Raw genomic sequence first — 15,466 nt, 5'->3', positions numbered from 1 at the left:
ATTATTTAAGACAAAAGTCAAACCCTGATGGTGAACAGAACCCACTTACTTTGCTAATTCTTGGCCCCAGCCATATCACCTACCAGTTCACTAAATTCTTGCTATGCTTAGCTGTAGCTAAGAATAAACCCTTCCTATGTAATGGATGCCTCCACAAAAAAATGGGGTGTGCTAAAACATGACTCACCTACTAGATTTCATGTCTTAATCTGAACCTTAATAGAAACAGATAATTGTAATAAAACATGTTGGATTTCCTCCAATTTCCTAAGTGTGTATAATAGAAAAGGGGGGAAATCATCATAAAGGATAAAAAAGTTGCGGCCGGCAAGGATCAGACCTGTAATACTCCCCTGAAAGGAAAGCACTGTTTATTTTTTGCGGTACGCGGCCCTCTCACTGCTGTGGCCTCTCCCGTTGCGGAGCACAGGCTCCGGACGGACGCGCAGGCTCAGCGGCCATGGCTCACCGGCCCAGCCGCTCCGCGGCACGTGGGATCCTCCCGGACCGGGGCACGAACCCATGTCCCCTGCATCGGCGGGCAGATTCTCAACCACTGCGTCACCAGGGAAGCCCCAAAGCACTGTTTTTTGTTCCTTTCTCACTCCCTTTCTGTCTTTACTCCCTCCCTTCCCACCTTCATACCTTCCTTCCTTCCCATAAGCCCACTGAGTATTTCCAAATTTCTTATCACCTGCAAATTCATAGAATTTGGGGGCTCAAAGTGATCATTAGAGACCACCTAGTCTAGAGAAAGTGTCTGATCCCAGACCACATAGCTGGTGGCAGAGCTAGGGTTAGAATCCAGTCTCCATTATGATTTTGCCGAATTTCCCAGCTCCTGGTTCATCTTATTCTTTTTCACTCCCACCAATTCACCGCATTAAACTACTCTAAACCAAAGTAACGTAAGATGCAAATGAAAGACATATGGCATATTTGAGGGGTGCTGCAGGGATCTTAAGTATTTCTTAAGTTCCTTTGGAGAAGATTTACAAGGAAGGTGCCATATAGAAAAGAGGGTTTCATTTAGGGAAGAAGTATAATTTATAATTTTATTTGCTTTTATTCCAAAATGTTTTTCAATTCATAAATTCAAGCCTGTCTTGATTTTTTTTTTTTTTTTTTTTCTTGCGTTATGCGGGCCTCTCACTGTTGTGGCCTCTCCCATTTGCGGAGCACAGGCTCCAGACGCGCAGGCTCAGCGGCCATGGCTCACGGGCCCAGCCACTCCGCGGCATGTGGGATCCTCCCGAAACGGGGCACGAACCCGCGTCTCCTGCATCGGCAGGCGGACTCTCAAGCACTGCGCCACCAGGGAAGCCCAAGCCTGTCTTGATTTTAACTTAGCATTCTATCATCCCTATCTCTACATTTCTAGCACACTTTTGGTGTACTTTATTGAAATATAAACATACGTTCAAAAAAGTGCATGAATTATAAGTACACAGTTCAATGAATGTTCAAAAATGAATGCACGTGTGTCATCAGCACCCAGATCAAGAGATAGAACCTAACCAGAAACCCCCTCGTGTCTTTTTCTGGTCACTATTCTGTACCCCCACGAGAAATCACTGTCCCGACTTTTAACAGAGTCAGGCAGTCTTACCTCTTCTTGAACTATATAAAGTCGAATCATATGATATGTGATCTTTTATGTCTGGCTTCTTTCGCTCAATATTATATTTATGAGATCATTCTGTTTCTTGCACTTTTACATCCTTGCTTTATGCCTGTTCCTTTTTTTTCTACCCAGTTTTAGCATCTTTGGAGAATTCAAGTAGCTTAAAGGCAACTAGTAGCAATGATTTCGCATTTTAGGATGAAACAGATGGCAGTCTGAAAGTGTTTTTTGCGTAAGTAGAACCTAACAATTACTGATTGCTATACGGTGCTGTAGTTTAGAAATAGAACAAATATCCTTACAGTGTAGGGCTTCCTTATTATATTCAAATAAAAAGGCTGTGACTGCCGCATCTGGATTTTCACAAATTAAAATCCAAAGGTGAGTCTACTAACAAATCAGCAAGCCCTTCTGGCTGAAGTATAACCCTTGGAAGAGACAGTGTATGTGCATTTGCTTCATCCAAGGAAAATCCACACTACACTCACCAATGTAGTTTGTACTACAGGAAGAAGGGTTTGATTACATTACACAAATACATAAAGTAGTTTCGGGCTTATTTATTTATTATTTATTTATTTATTGGTCAAAAATATCTTGTACTGGGAATTCCCTGGTGGTCCAGTGGCTAGGGCTCCGTACTTCCACCGCAGGGGGCACGGGTTCGATCCCTGGTCAGGAAACTAAGATCCTGCATCCCAATTTTAAAAATTAAATTTTTAAATATTTTTTTTTTAATTAAGAAAAATATCTTGTACTTACAATCTGTCAAGCTCACAATAAGGACTGAGAACATTGCTTCAGCTGAAGAATCCATAGCTGAATAGAATTACATCATTTAGGTTAGGGATTCTTTTTTTAAAATTTATTTATTTTCCTTATGTCTTTTGGCTGCGTCGGGTCTTAGTTGTGGCACGCGGGATCTCTGTTGAGGCATGAGGGATCTTTTTGTTATGGTGCACAGGCTTCTCTCTAGTTGTGGCATACAGGCTCCAGGGCACATGGGTTCTGTAGTTTGCAGCACATGGGCTCTCTCACTGAGGCACACGAGCTCAGTAGTTGTGGCTCACGGGCTTATCTGCCCCACGGCATGTGGGATCTTAGTTCCCCGACCAGGGATTGGACCCGCGTCCCCTGCATTGGAGGGCGGATTCTTTACCACTGCACCACCAGGGAAATCCCTAGGTTAGGGATTCTTAACCTGGGGTCCCTGGATAGGCTTTAGGGGAGTCTTCCAAATCCTCAAATACATAGGTTTCATCAGATCATACTTCCTTAAATGGCAGTGTACAGTAGGCTAGTGATTCATATCAGTCTGAAATTATTTGCTTGGCCTTGTTGCTTATTTGATAGCATTTGTGAGAAACATTATCAACAGACTCAGCTCGACTATTCCCAGATTAACCTTTGAAACTTCTTAAGACAATTTAAAGATCTCAGAGTGGTTCCAGACATTTGGCTAACAACAAAGGATAAGTACCTGCCAGCAGGTATGGGGAGACTTTCGTTCCAGGATGTACTGAGTTAAGGGTGAAGGTTCAAGTTCATATTTGTCAAAGGGAAGTTTGTCTATTACCATTGGCTCACAATCTACACAGGAGAACCTCACAACAGGATGAGATGTTCGTGGAGGCTAAAAAACAAGAGGGGAAAATATAATCCGTTATAAAGAGAGTTTACATTTCTGATAATTCTGCAACCCTTTTATGCTTTGTTAAACCACCGCTGAGATACAGACTACTGTTTTGAGAAAGATGAATTGAGAAAGGTACATTATAACACTCATAACTACGGTTTCAGGGAAGTAAAAAATAAAACTGCTTTGAATGTTAAGAACTCTGAAATTCAGATCCACTTTTGCAACCTCCAAGGACTACCTGCCCTTCACTCCTTTGTACCATGAGGTTTCAGAGAGGCCAGACACTGCTAGGGAAGAAGAAATCCATGAAGTTTTCTAATGCGGTAATGACAGAGCTGGAGCCACGAACAAGCAAGGTGAACAACTGTAAAGGCATGGAAAAGGCAAGATAGAGACTGAAAAGGAGCCCGTCACAACTCCAGAGCCTGGTTGAAATTTTCTTTGCAGCTGAATTTTTATAACATTTCTCACACCCACACACTTCTTTGAACAGCTAGAGCTGGGGATGCTTTTGGCTGGGCTGAAAGGCCCATGTACCTGGGGTACCAGAGCAGATTGATGGAGCAGCCATGTTATTAATGGCTTTAGCTTGTGGAGATGGAGAGCACCAGAGAGAGAAATGGTGGCAGCAAGGGCGAATGGAGAGAAAAAGAGATAGGACAAGTTCCAGGGTCAAGCGTGAGATGTGGCTCTACCTACTCTTGCTGAGAGATCTGTGAGGCTGATGTGAATACGCCAAAACACTTGTTTCCTTCATAAAAGGGAAAAACATGCTCATTTGGCTTTATGATTTACAAATCTACAAGATGTTTTGGAAGCTGAGAAAAATAGCCTTCCAATGTGCTTTTAAAGCTGAAGCTACGAGCTATGTGTGAGTTTCCTGAAATTCCTTCTTTCTGGTTTTTAAAAAAATTTTTATTTTAATCAAACTTGCAAAATATTTCTGGCTTATTAGATTTAAATCTATGAAAAAACATGAGTGGGGACTTCCCTGGTGGCGCAGTGGTTAAGAATCTGCCTGCCAGTGCAGGCGACATGGGTTCGAGCCCTGGTCCGGGAAGATCCCACATGCCGCGGAGCAACTAAGTCCGTGCACCACAACTACTGAGCCTGCGCTCTAGAGCCCGCGAGCCACAACTACTGAGCCCACGAGCCACAACTACTGAGCCCACGTGCCACAACTACTGAGCCTGCGCACCTAGAGCCCGTGCTCCACAACAAGAGAAGCCACCGCAATGAGAAGCCCGCGCACCGCAAAGAAGAGTAGCCCCCTCTCGCTGCAACTAGAGAAAGCCCGCGTGCAGCAATGAAGACCCAACACAGCCAAAAATAAAATTATTAATTAAAAAAAATAGAACTTCATAAAAGAAAAAGACATGAGTGAAACCCTGTCACCAGCAATAATGAAGCAAATTTGTAATGAAAACATTCAGTCTGGGGTTTGAAGGGGCTGAGAGTAACTGGGCCCTGAGGTTTGACAAGCGGGCCACCTTGGTGCCCCAAGGGACGGGATTAGGAGACAGAGCCTCACCCACGGCAGGGGCTGAAGATGGCTCTTCAGTTGTACATTCAGGCATTTTGTGGCCACCTCTGAAAACAATGCAGGAGCCTCAAAATAGCAATCCAGGAGAAACTGCAGTTCATGCCAGAAATGTCTAAAACCTAGATAGACTATAGATTAGCTGAACCAAGAAGGTGCTGGAAGAGCAGAGACCTTTTTGTGCCCCCTCCGTCCCTCAAGGATTACTCTGGCCTTTTTATATTGGCTGCGGGGAGGAAGGAAGATGAAAGGGCGAGTGGGTTTCATATGGTTTCCCTTATTACTAGATACTGTGCCTTCCCCCCTCCCAAGCCAATTCATGTGGTGCTAGGAGCCACTACTATATCAAACCCTCTTCCACCAAATACAGTGAACAAAAAGATAAACGCTTGCTTAGAGATCATTTTAAAAATATTGCTTAATTACCCACTGTTGAAAGGTGAATTGCCAAGGAAGTCAAGTCCACTGATTACAAAAACCTGAGAAGTAGGCCCACAGAGTCCCACTACATGTCTAATGGCTCCCTCGGAGGAAGGAGAATGACCTCTGCTTTGAATATGTTTCTAGAACCTATACAAGGTGCAAACTAGGTTCTAATTTCCAGGGGATGTACATGAAAACCAATGCCTGCCCTTTTTAGAGATTGTGTTTACCATGTAAATCAAGTCAGCGCCTCTGGCCCTGAAATAAAAACCAAGTCACAGATTGCAACAACATCAAAAATAACAATATTTTAACACCTGAAGAGGGCAGGTCAAGTGGCAAAGGCAACTGAAAGAAAGAATGCCAGAACAGAAAGGAGGTCCTCTCTTGCTTTTAGGTACAAGCTAGACTTTCCAGTAAGAAATAGAAGGCACAACTTAAAAGCTTCCAAGCTATTTTAAAAGGTTCTCTGCAATCAACTAATTGAAAATCCAGAATGATGTTTACCTTTTTGTTTTATGACACTTACTAGTGAAGGTAAATTCTGATCTGGCCAAAAAGATTCTGGAATTGGCCAATGTCCAACAGGAACACCAGTCTTAGAGTTAGGTCGCACATAAATGAGCTTATGACAGCTATGCCATGGTTGAGCAGCAAATGAATTGCTTGGCCTGGATGAATCCGTAAGTCCATCTAAAAGTTAAACAAAAGACAGACTAAGGCATGAATTTCCTTTCACAGCCTCTGATCTTCTTGTACAGATTTTTCAGTTAAAAACAAAGTACAAAACAAAACCAAAACAGTGATTCATGAAAGATGGAAGTAAAAAGTGACTCTACTAGGATTTCTGAATGTTCTCTCTAGCAACTCTTTTCATCATCTAATCCATCCCCTCTAATCCAACATCCTGCCCCACCAATTCCTTAATTACAACCAAAATATGTAGTTATACGGAAAACTGCTACAAAGTTAGTTTTAAATTTTCTGAGATTTGGACACATAAATTAAACACACTAAACGACAACAGTTATTTTTCCAAATTAGGCAAATGAAATTGTTCATTCCCTGGTATAGTTTTACATTTTTGAATCTGACAAAACAGGTCATAAATTCTATTTAGATTTTCTATTTCCAACAGATGAAAAAAAGTATTCTTTACTAAACAGTTAGACCCAATGACCACAAAGGCAAATTCACCAAAAGGTAGAAGAAATGCTGACAACACAATCTATGTATGTAGTTGGGGAGGGAACACAAAGCAAATGCATCACGTTTATGTGGACTAATTCATTATAGTTTGCCCATCCCATCATTAAAATCCCATGGAAACTGGGCATCGTATAATGCTGAATAATATATCCTGAATGCATTTTAATTATTTGAACTAGCATATTTCATTTGCCCCCGGAAAACAGGGCAAGACAGAGTTACATAACCTTTAATGGGATGATTCATTAGTCTAAATTATATTCGTAAAAGATATGTGTTAGTGATTTGAGTCTCATTTTTTTCTTCAATATCATCTGATTTACTTAAGCATTACTTTAAACAAGTAATTACTTTAGAGCAGGGGATTTACTGCGGCCCATGGAGCTCTAGCGAATACGTGTAGTGCTTCAGGGGACCAAGACACCCCCTCTAAAGTTGAGCTCACAATTCTGGGGATGTGCATTTTTCTGAGGAGAAAGTTCTTAGCTTTCATCAGAATCTCAAAGGTTAAGAACCCTGGACAAAGGGGAAATGGGACTAGAAAGAATGTCTGAGCTATGTACGTGACACCATCTAATTGGTTTTCAGTAGGAAAGTTCCCCGTTCACATGAAGGTAATGAACACAAAATTATAGACCTGAGTGGTCAATCGTTACCAATACAACATGTCCTTCTTTTGCAACTAATTTAATTACTTTTAAATGGGCTGTGAAGCCTCAGTCTTCTACAGCAGGGGTTTTGTTGTTGTTGTTGTTTTGGTTTTGTTTTTTTTGTGTTTTTTTTTTAATTTGGCCACGTGGCATGTGGGATCTTAGTTCCCTGACCAGGGATAGAACCTGAGCCCTCGTCAGTGAAAGCCCGGAGTCTTAACCACTGGACTGCCAGGGAAGTCCCTACAGCAGGTGTTTTTAAATTGGAGTCCAAGAACCCCTGAAATGAAATGCAAAATTATGTGTGTATGTGCTGCCCATGTCCATTTTCCTGGGGAGAGGGGTCTCTACTTTTTCTAATAGTTTCTCAAAGGGTTCTGGGGACTAAATAGCAAAAAGGTCAGGATCCACTGCTTTAGCAAGAAATGTGGGTCTTTCTGCCCCTTTGCACTTACTCCCTTTGCTTCTCCAGGCAGCTACCACTAATTGTGGCCACAGCGATTAAAATGTATGGATCAGATCAGACAAGCACTGTGGTGATGATGGAGTCTAGGTACACATATGTATGTATGTGTGTGTGTGAACCAACAGGAATGAGGAGAAGCGATGGCCTGGACAGAGCTCTGAGGAAGCCGTGCAATGGGGTATGATTCCCTTTCCCAATACAAAAGTAGCTCTGCTTTCATATTTTGAGATGTGGAAGTTTCCATAAAATCTCATTTGAAGAGAAAAGGTTCTGCAGTTAAAAAGTGGCCAGGAAAATACTGGTGTAGGATCTTATAGAATATTAGCTGTCCCTGGCTAAACATTCACAGATTTCATCAAGATAGCTTGGCACGTTTGGCGCTCACAAGACCAAAAGCAGATGGCTGGTTAAATGGCACTGTGTAGTCAATCTCCAGATATTTCATGAACAGAGAAGTGAAGAATTCAGTGTCATCCCAAGACTGGGACCTGGAATATGAAATGGGTAGGGAAAAGGGAGAATTTTCTGAGGAATATTTGACATTGAATTAAAGCTAGAATTTGGCTACCTGAAATGTATCCACAGGCAATGAATGAATGGTAGTTGTTTGGATGGATGTTTGTAACCACTTGATTGTGTGTGGCTAGTGAAGACTGCGCCTACTGCGATTAGTTCAATGTTTTCTCAATTTCAGATCATTCTCCTATATAACACTTTAAGGTCAAAAAAAAAAAAAAAAAGGTTATCTACCGTACCTTCTCCAATAGGAAGTGGATCTGGTCCCGTTTTTTCAAAGTTAATAACTACACCACTCTGAACTTTTTGAACTAAAGATTCTAAACATTGATTCAACATTCTCTGTGTTCTAACACAGTAGGAGCGACCTATACCAGAAGGAAAAACAAATAGTACAAGTTTGATCAAATAAAACACCACTTAACAATTCAAGCATCTGAAATCCTAAAATACAACTTGAAATAATCAAAAGTACTCTGGCAGCAAACATCACGCTAATGATGAGCTTAAGCAGCGGAGTTGAAAGATTCGGAAGGAAAAGAAGTAAAGACTGGATGTGGCATTTAAGAAAAATGGTACTCTGCTGCCCTGAATTTTTCCTTTAGAGATAGTAAATATTGCCAATACCTCCTGTGACTTCACACATCTGTGTAATGGCAGATTCATCAGTTGGTACACTCCCTAGCTGCTCTGGTTCAGTAGAAGCCAATCCAGGCAAACGTAACACCAGGGCAAATAACCTTTGATCCCAACGAAAAGGTTCTTTGGTTAGTTCACTTCCAGGCAGAGGAGAATTCAAAGGCAGATGAAGCTGATAAGGCAAAATCGGAAAAGTTTCATCATAACAACCCATACAAAAATGAAGCAGTTCGAGAGTTAGAGTCCACTTTCCTTTGATGTCCTCAATAAAATGAGGCGATCTTTCAAGGATTACTGAGATGGAACGCTTGCTCAATCTTATTCTTAACTGAAATAGCTGCATGTTCTCTGCCGTTTAAATGAAATTTGAAAAAAAATGAAATCTCACCTCTTCTTGAACACCAGCAGTACTTGTTAACTTGTTTCCATCTGTGATGGTAATTAAAATAGATGGTTCTAAAAAAAATGGATTTCTCCCCTAAAATACATTTAAAAAGTATTAGAGCTGTGTAAAGTAATAACATTGTATTTCAACTTTTACATTTGCCTCGCCTGTGATCTTTCAAGTGTGTGATAAAATTTGCCTGGATAAATAAGAAGGAAAAGATTAGGGACTGAAGTGAGTGGGAATCAAAATAACAATCCCTGCAGAGGTAACATTCAGAATAAACTGAGGAATTCTTATAATTCAGGAACTCCCCAAACTATAACATCCAAATCCCCCTCTCCCTCTGCTTTCCAAGTAATCATAAAAGAAAGATATTAAAGGGATTATAATGGCAGCATCCTCCACACCCATGTATCATTCAGAATCCTGGCACAGTGAGGGGGACATTAATGACTTACGCTCTGCAACCTGGCCAGTGACTGGTTATTGTGAGCAGAGCTTTTACAGCGGGAAAGTGTAATGATAACATCAGCAAATGCTATTCTGCCTTCCTCTTATACTAGAGCTTTTTCGTTGAATTGAGAGGGACGAGGGACTTAAGGACTCTGAAAGTTTCTCTTCAATTGTCTTGTTCCAATATTCTCAGCAATGTATTCATCCCATGATAGCTGATGATCTGATGCGTAGGCAATTTTAAATATTTTGTGGTCAAGCCACATAAAAGACTCCCCCAAAACGATTTTTGTTAAAGCATGTATTTAAAAGTACATGGACCTCCTTTTGGACGTTATAAAAAAAGAGCAGAAAACTTGGTAGCCATGCCCAATTTTAAATTCTTACCCCAAGTCACCAAAATAAATTAGCCGTACTCACTCAAATTATTTTTTACCTGTCCATAGTTGTCTATTCCAGATATTAATCTATTGAGATTTAACAAATCAAATGAGGATCTTAGAGCCTGACCAAGAGTAGTCAGTCCAGAAGCCTGAAGATTTTTTAGTTCACTCATGAATGTTGCGTGATTTTCCTTCCAACCAGCCTGCAAACCAAACATTTACAAAGAAATTCCCGATTATACAATGAACAATATATAAAGTGCAAACAACCACCAAATAGCAAGTATCAAACCTCTAACATATTAATAATTCCTTAATCTAATTCTATTCTATATCTCGACTGATCAAGTGGAACAAAAGCAGGCCATTAGTTTCAGAAAGATCTGCCAGCCTTAATGATCAAGAGCAAAGACGCAAACAATGCATTCAGTCCATTATCGCTGGAGGGCTTTGGCTCAAGAAGCCTAGTTTGCTATTCAGGCTCAATCAAACCTACCAAAACACCTCAGTATTTACCTTTGTTTGACACTGAGGATGAGCACAGAGCATGGGGCAGAGGAAGGAGTAATTTTTTAAATGCATTGTCCTTGATAGAGACAATTAGCTATTGAGTGTCTGATTTACATGAACTTTTCTAACCAAGAGTTTTTTCTCCCAAACAATATTTTCACTTTAAACAAGAGTATAGGTGGAATTATAGGAATGGAGCCACAACTATGTGGAGACAATCCTTCTGGCATCTTTTAAGCATTCAGAAAGGCGCAGATCTAGAATAGGGGAGAAAGAAAAGAAACAAAAAGTTTTGACAAAGAAGCAGCATCGCCTAGGCACCCCCGGCAGCTATGAACAGCAGCAAAGAACCAAAGACCCAAGGTCAACAGCCAACATGCTCTGATTGAATCATTTGTAGAACAGAAGGAAAGGACCACGTTGACTAGTCAGCAATGTGGCTATAAAGACAAAGCAGCACAAAACGCCAAGAAGAGAAGCCAAAAGAAGATGGCAGCTAACAGTAGGTCACAGAGGAATAGGCCAGCAAAGGAGACAGTAGACAGCACAGCCTGGCAACTTTGTGGGACAAACGGGCACCTGAGTCTTGGTAGCCCTGTGGGCAGTAGTGTAATATGCTAAAGGTTCAAGTCATGCCAACCAGACCAGTAGAGCTGGAGGTGGAAAGCTAGTGCAAATAATGCAGAGCTAAACGAAATGACTGAAATTTCATGTTCAGCTAAAGACCATTATCCACACAACTATAGCAAACACTATCTTTTCTAGTTTCATAGCCTCCTAAAGCAATCTGGGTCAGAGTGACGGAAAGGCAGAAAAGGGGCCCATTGCCTGTACCCTACTATGAAGTATATGCATGACCTTGAGCAAACCTGCCGGCTCTTAGGACCTAAGTTTCATTATCTGAAAATGAAGAGGATTAGATAAACAGGGATACTCTGTAAGGCTGTGCATGTTACAACCCTGGAGAGCCATTCACATTGTGATCCATGAGAATGGCGCCCCCTAGGCTTGAACAGTACGCAACCTCCACAACCATACAAGGTGAAGGTGATCCTGGTTAAGATCCTTTCCAGTCCAATAGTCTGGATTCTGTGAAATTAAAAATGTGCTTTTAGGGACTTCCCTGGTGGCGCAGTGGTTACGAATCCGCCTGCCAAAGCAGGGGACACGGGTTCAAGCCCTGGTCCGGGAAGATCCCACGTGCGGTGGAGCAACTAAGCCCGCAAGCCACAACTACTGAAGCCCGCACGCCTAGAGCCCGTGCTCCGCAACAAGAGAAGCCACCGCAATGAGAAGCCGGCGCACCACAACGAAGAGTAGCCCCCGCTCGCTGCAACTAGAGAAAGCCCGGGTGCAGCAACGAAGACCCAACACAGCCAAAAATAAAATTAATTAATTTATTAATTTTTTAAAAATGTGAGTTTTCTGTGTGTGTGTGTGTGTGTGTGTGTGTGTGTGTGTTTCTTAACATATCCTGTTAAGTCAAAGGATCTAAAGGTAGAACCTTTCCATGTAGTATTCCTTTGGCCAGACTGTACATATGACTTATAGTAGCTGGGAAGAGTAGAGGATGTGAATAATTCCTTGTGACCCCAGGAAAAGCTTACTGAACTAGACAAACTAAACTTTAGTTAAAAGGAAGGATTATGATTTGAATTGTCCTCATCAAATACTTAGAAATATCAGCCGGTGATTATAAATCACACTGAATTCAAAACTTAGCTTTCTTATTTGGGGTAGAAGAGAAGGTCTACAGCTGTGGGTGAGGGAGGGGGATAGCATCAATTCTTTCCTTTATTTATCCAACAAATTTGTATGGACCAACTATGCTACGCTGGGCAGAAGGCTACATGCTGGAGATATCAAGAGGAATTAGCCCTTGAGGAGTTCCTGCCGCAAAGGAATAAGGAATGCAGTTATGGAGACGGAAAGAACAAATGACCAGGGAGTTAGGGAAGGCTTGTCACAGAAGACGGGGCATTTGAAGAAGTCTAATGGCATGAGGAGAAGATCATGGGATCCCCACACTGATGTGAGGAGTGGAGGGGGCAGGGCAAAGGAAGAGAACAGAGTTTATAAAAGGACGGGGCTTCCTGGGGAACCGCAAGTAATTTGATTATCATCACTCTGAGTACGCAGCAGGAGGCAAAGCTGATAAGCTGGGCTCTGACTATAACGTGCTGTGTGTACATTGTGCTCAGTAGTCTGGATTTTATCTGTTGGCCCTGGGAATGACTTGAGGTTTTTAATTAGGGGCATGGCATGATCAGATCTGTATTTTAGCAAGACCGTTCTGCTGGGAGTTGGAGAATAGACTGTGGGGTGGAGGGGAAGCTGAAGCTTGAGGCAGGGAAACTGGTTTGGAGAAATGTTGCAATAGCGTATGAGAAAAGTGATGAAAGCCTGAGCGAGGGCAGCGGGGATGGAGAGGAGGCTGCAGATTAAAGAAGTATTTCAGAGGTGGAGTCAGAAGGATTTAGTAGCTAATTAGGGGCATGGGTGAGGGAGAAAAAGGGTCATACATTAGGTTGAGTTCTCTTGCTTGGGCAAGCCTGTGAATTGTGGGGTCTTTCACCCAGAAGCCACTTTACAAAGTTGACTTTTTTTTTCCAGAATGGCTTCATTTAGCAATCTAACTTCTACACTATACACTCAGAGTTACATCTGCAGCGCGTGTTGAACTCCTGAGAGCCACAGGATAGTTCAAGGCATGACTAAAGAAAAATCAGTGAACTACTTGATCTGGTAAAGGGTTGGGATAAGGTTTGAGTACCACCGAAGCAAGCACCCTATAACTCATCTGTGTTTAAAATAATGTGTCCTAATTGTCACTAGTCAATCTGTCAGAATGACTGCTCTTTAAAATTTCCTTTCTAATATGAATTGAAAACATTTTACAAATTGTTTCTGCACCTGAATCACTGGCATTCAATTTTTAGGTCAATTCCAATCCTTTGCAATGAATTAGACAACACTTGAAATTTGAATGCTATTCCTATCTCAGTACTACACAGTGTATGGGCTACACTTACAACCCAAAGCAATAAACTTCTTGGTAGCAGTTTAGCTCCTTCAAGAGAAGAATTAATGCCCCTAAATCCAGTCCTCAGAATGCTAAAGGGGAAAAAAGGCCTACAGAGTAATTTAAATATCTAGAGAACCTTAATAATGTGAAAAATTCTTCCAAAAAGATAATTATTAGTTCTAGTGGGAGAAAGTATATGTTTATATTCTTCATTCATTGCTTGCAGTTGATTTTTTCATAAATGAATTCAGGACAGCCCATTGACCTTCTTTCATACAGTCTTTTATTTCAAGTAACTCTAAAGATATCCTACTCTCATGTCAGTAAAACCTTTACTCCTGATAATAACTTCCATACATTTTTATGGAGATTTACAGCTTACAACGCATTTTCATACTTCACATTTGCCTAAGACAATCCTATAAAATAGGCATGGTGTTACTATCTCTATTTTGTTTTAACAGACCAGGAGGAGGTAAGACTTGAGTATGTCTTGTCTGTTGGGGGGATAGTGGATAGTCAGAGAGGCACAGTCTGGAGTTGCACTATCTGATCCAGTAGCCCCCCAGCCACTGAGAACCTGAAACATGGCTAGTCTGACTTGAGATGTGATATAAATGTAAAATACACATGGGATGTTGAGGACTTAGAACAACAACAAAAAAATGAAGATATCTCATTATTTATTTTTCGATTGATTGCATGTTGAAGTGATAATGTTTTGAATGCTTTTAGGTAAATAAAGTATATTACTAAAAGTGTCACCTGTGGCTACTAGAAAATTTGAAATGCTGTGTATGGCTGGCATTATATATCTATTGGACAGATCATCTAGAGGGAACTGAAGGTCAGGCAGGAGAACTTGGCCTTGCTTCAGCAGAAAATAGGCTCATTACAGATTCCAAGGCTGGGGAAAACAGGATCAAACAGTGTCTCAGGAAGGTCAGTCTGGCAGTGAATTATAGGATAGACTAGAGAAGGAGAAGCTGTAGTCAGGAAAAATAAGCTAGGAGGTTAGAATAGGCATCTAGGCCTGAGGAAGGGGTTAATTGAGAAACATTTTGAACCACCAAGATAGGACTTGGTGACAGACAGACCATAGGCCTAAATGAGACAGAGTAACAGATGATTACAAAACTTCTAACCTGAGACAACTAAAGAATAGAGGTTTAGGACAAAGGAATAACCTGGGGTGAATGAAATCCTAAACTAAGAGTTTGCTGTCTTCACAGGTCAAGTTTTTAAAGCCTCCCAGAAGTAAAATGAGAATAATGATGATGATGATAAATAATAATCATAGGTAATATTAATCAGTGCCTATGTGTCAGGAACTCACTTATGCTAAGCAGAGCATTTTATATCTATCCTTCTCATCTGAGCCTCATAACCACCCCATGAAGTAGGTGCTATTATTATGTCCATTTTATAGATTAGCACACTGAGGCTCAGAGAGGATAAACAACTTGTCCAGGTCAAAACAACTAATAAATGACACAGCCAGGATTTGAACCCAGGTAGCCTAACTTTAGAACCCACCAATGTAAACCACTATACTAGAGGTTCTTCTACCTATTCTACATATTCACCTCATAGACATGCCTTGTTATACTAGCTTAAAGGTTCATAAGTTTAATGGAATTTCCAAATTTCATTAGTTTAAGTCTACTTTCCCTGATGTCAGAACGCAGACCAGTTGGGTGCGGGGAGCAGTGAATTAGGACTTGGAAGACCCTGGTCTAATCCTGGCTGTAACTAACTAGCAAAACAAGTGGTCCAGAGTAAGTCGTTTCCCCTTACTGGGGCTGTTTCCTCACCTAAGCAATGAGAAAACTGAAAACCAACTCTAAGGTCCCTTCCAGTTTTCATATCCTATCATTCCATACCTTGTATCCATCCTTTATATAAATCTGACTTACAGAAAGAAAATGCCTCATATCTTAATAAATACGCTAATTCAGGTCTGGTTTAAATCTGTATAGCCAACTAAAGACATCTTTGAAT

At 41.1% G+C, this 15,466-nt stretch overlaps 1 protein-coding gene across 1 annotated transcript in view; it reads right to left on the bottom strand.

Moving 5' to 3' along the window:
* The window catches only part of LOC103088123 (protein DDX26B), a 39,894-nt gene that overhangs the window by 6,680 nt on the left and 17,748 nt on the right, over positions 1-15,466 (bottom strand). The window contains exons 3-8 of the mRNA XM_007462897.1: positions 9,984-10,133; positions 9,095-9,184; positions 8,695-8,878; positions 8,307-8,435; positions 5,756-5,919; positions 3,105-3,257 (exon numbers count right to left, since the gene is read on the bottom strand). Coding sequence (XP_007462959.1) covers positions 3,105-3,257; positions 5,756-5,919; positions 8,307-8,435; positions 8,695-8,878; positions 9,095-9,184; positions 9,984-10,133 — 870 coding nt within the window. The remainder of the gene's footprint in view (positions 1-3,104; positions 3,258-5,755; positions 5,920-8,306; positions 8,436-8,694; positions 8,879-9,094; positions 9,185-9,983; positions 10,134-15,466) is intronic.

Source organism: Lipotes vexillifer, unplaced genomic scaffold (genome assembly GCF_000442215.2).
Source record: "Lipotes vexillifer unplaced genomic scaffold, Lipotes_vexillifer_v1.1 scaffold481, whole genome shotgun sequence".
Taxonomy (NCBI): Eukaryota; Metazoa; Chordata; class Mammalia; order Artiodactyla; family Lipotidae; genus Lipotes; species Lipotes vexillifer.
The sequence above is the reverse complement of the archived record's forward strand: the minus strand, read 5'-3'. Positions and strand labels throughout refer to the sequence as shown.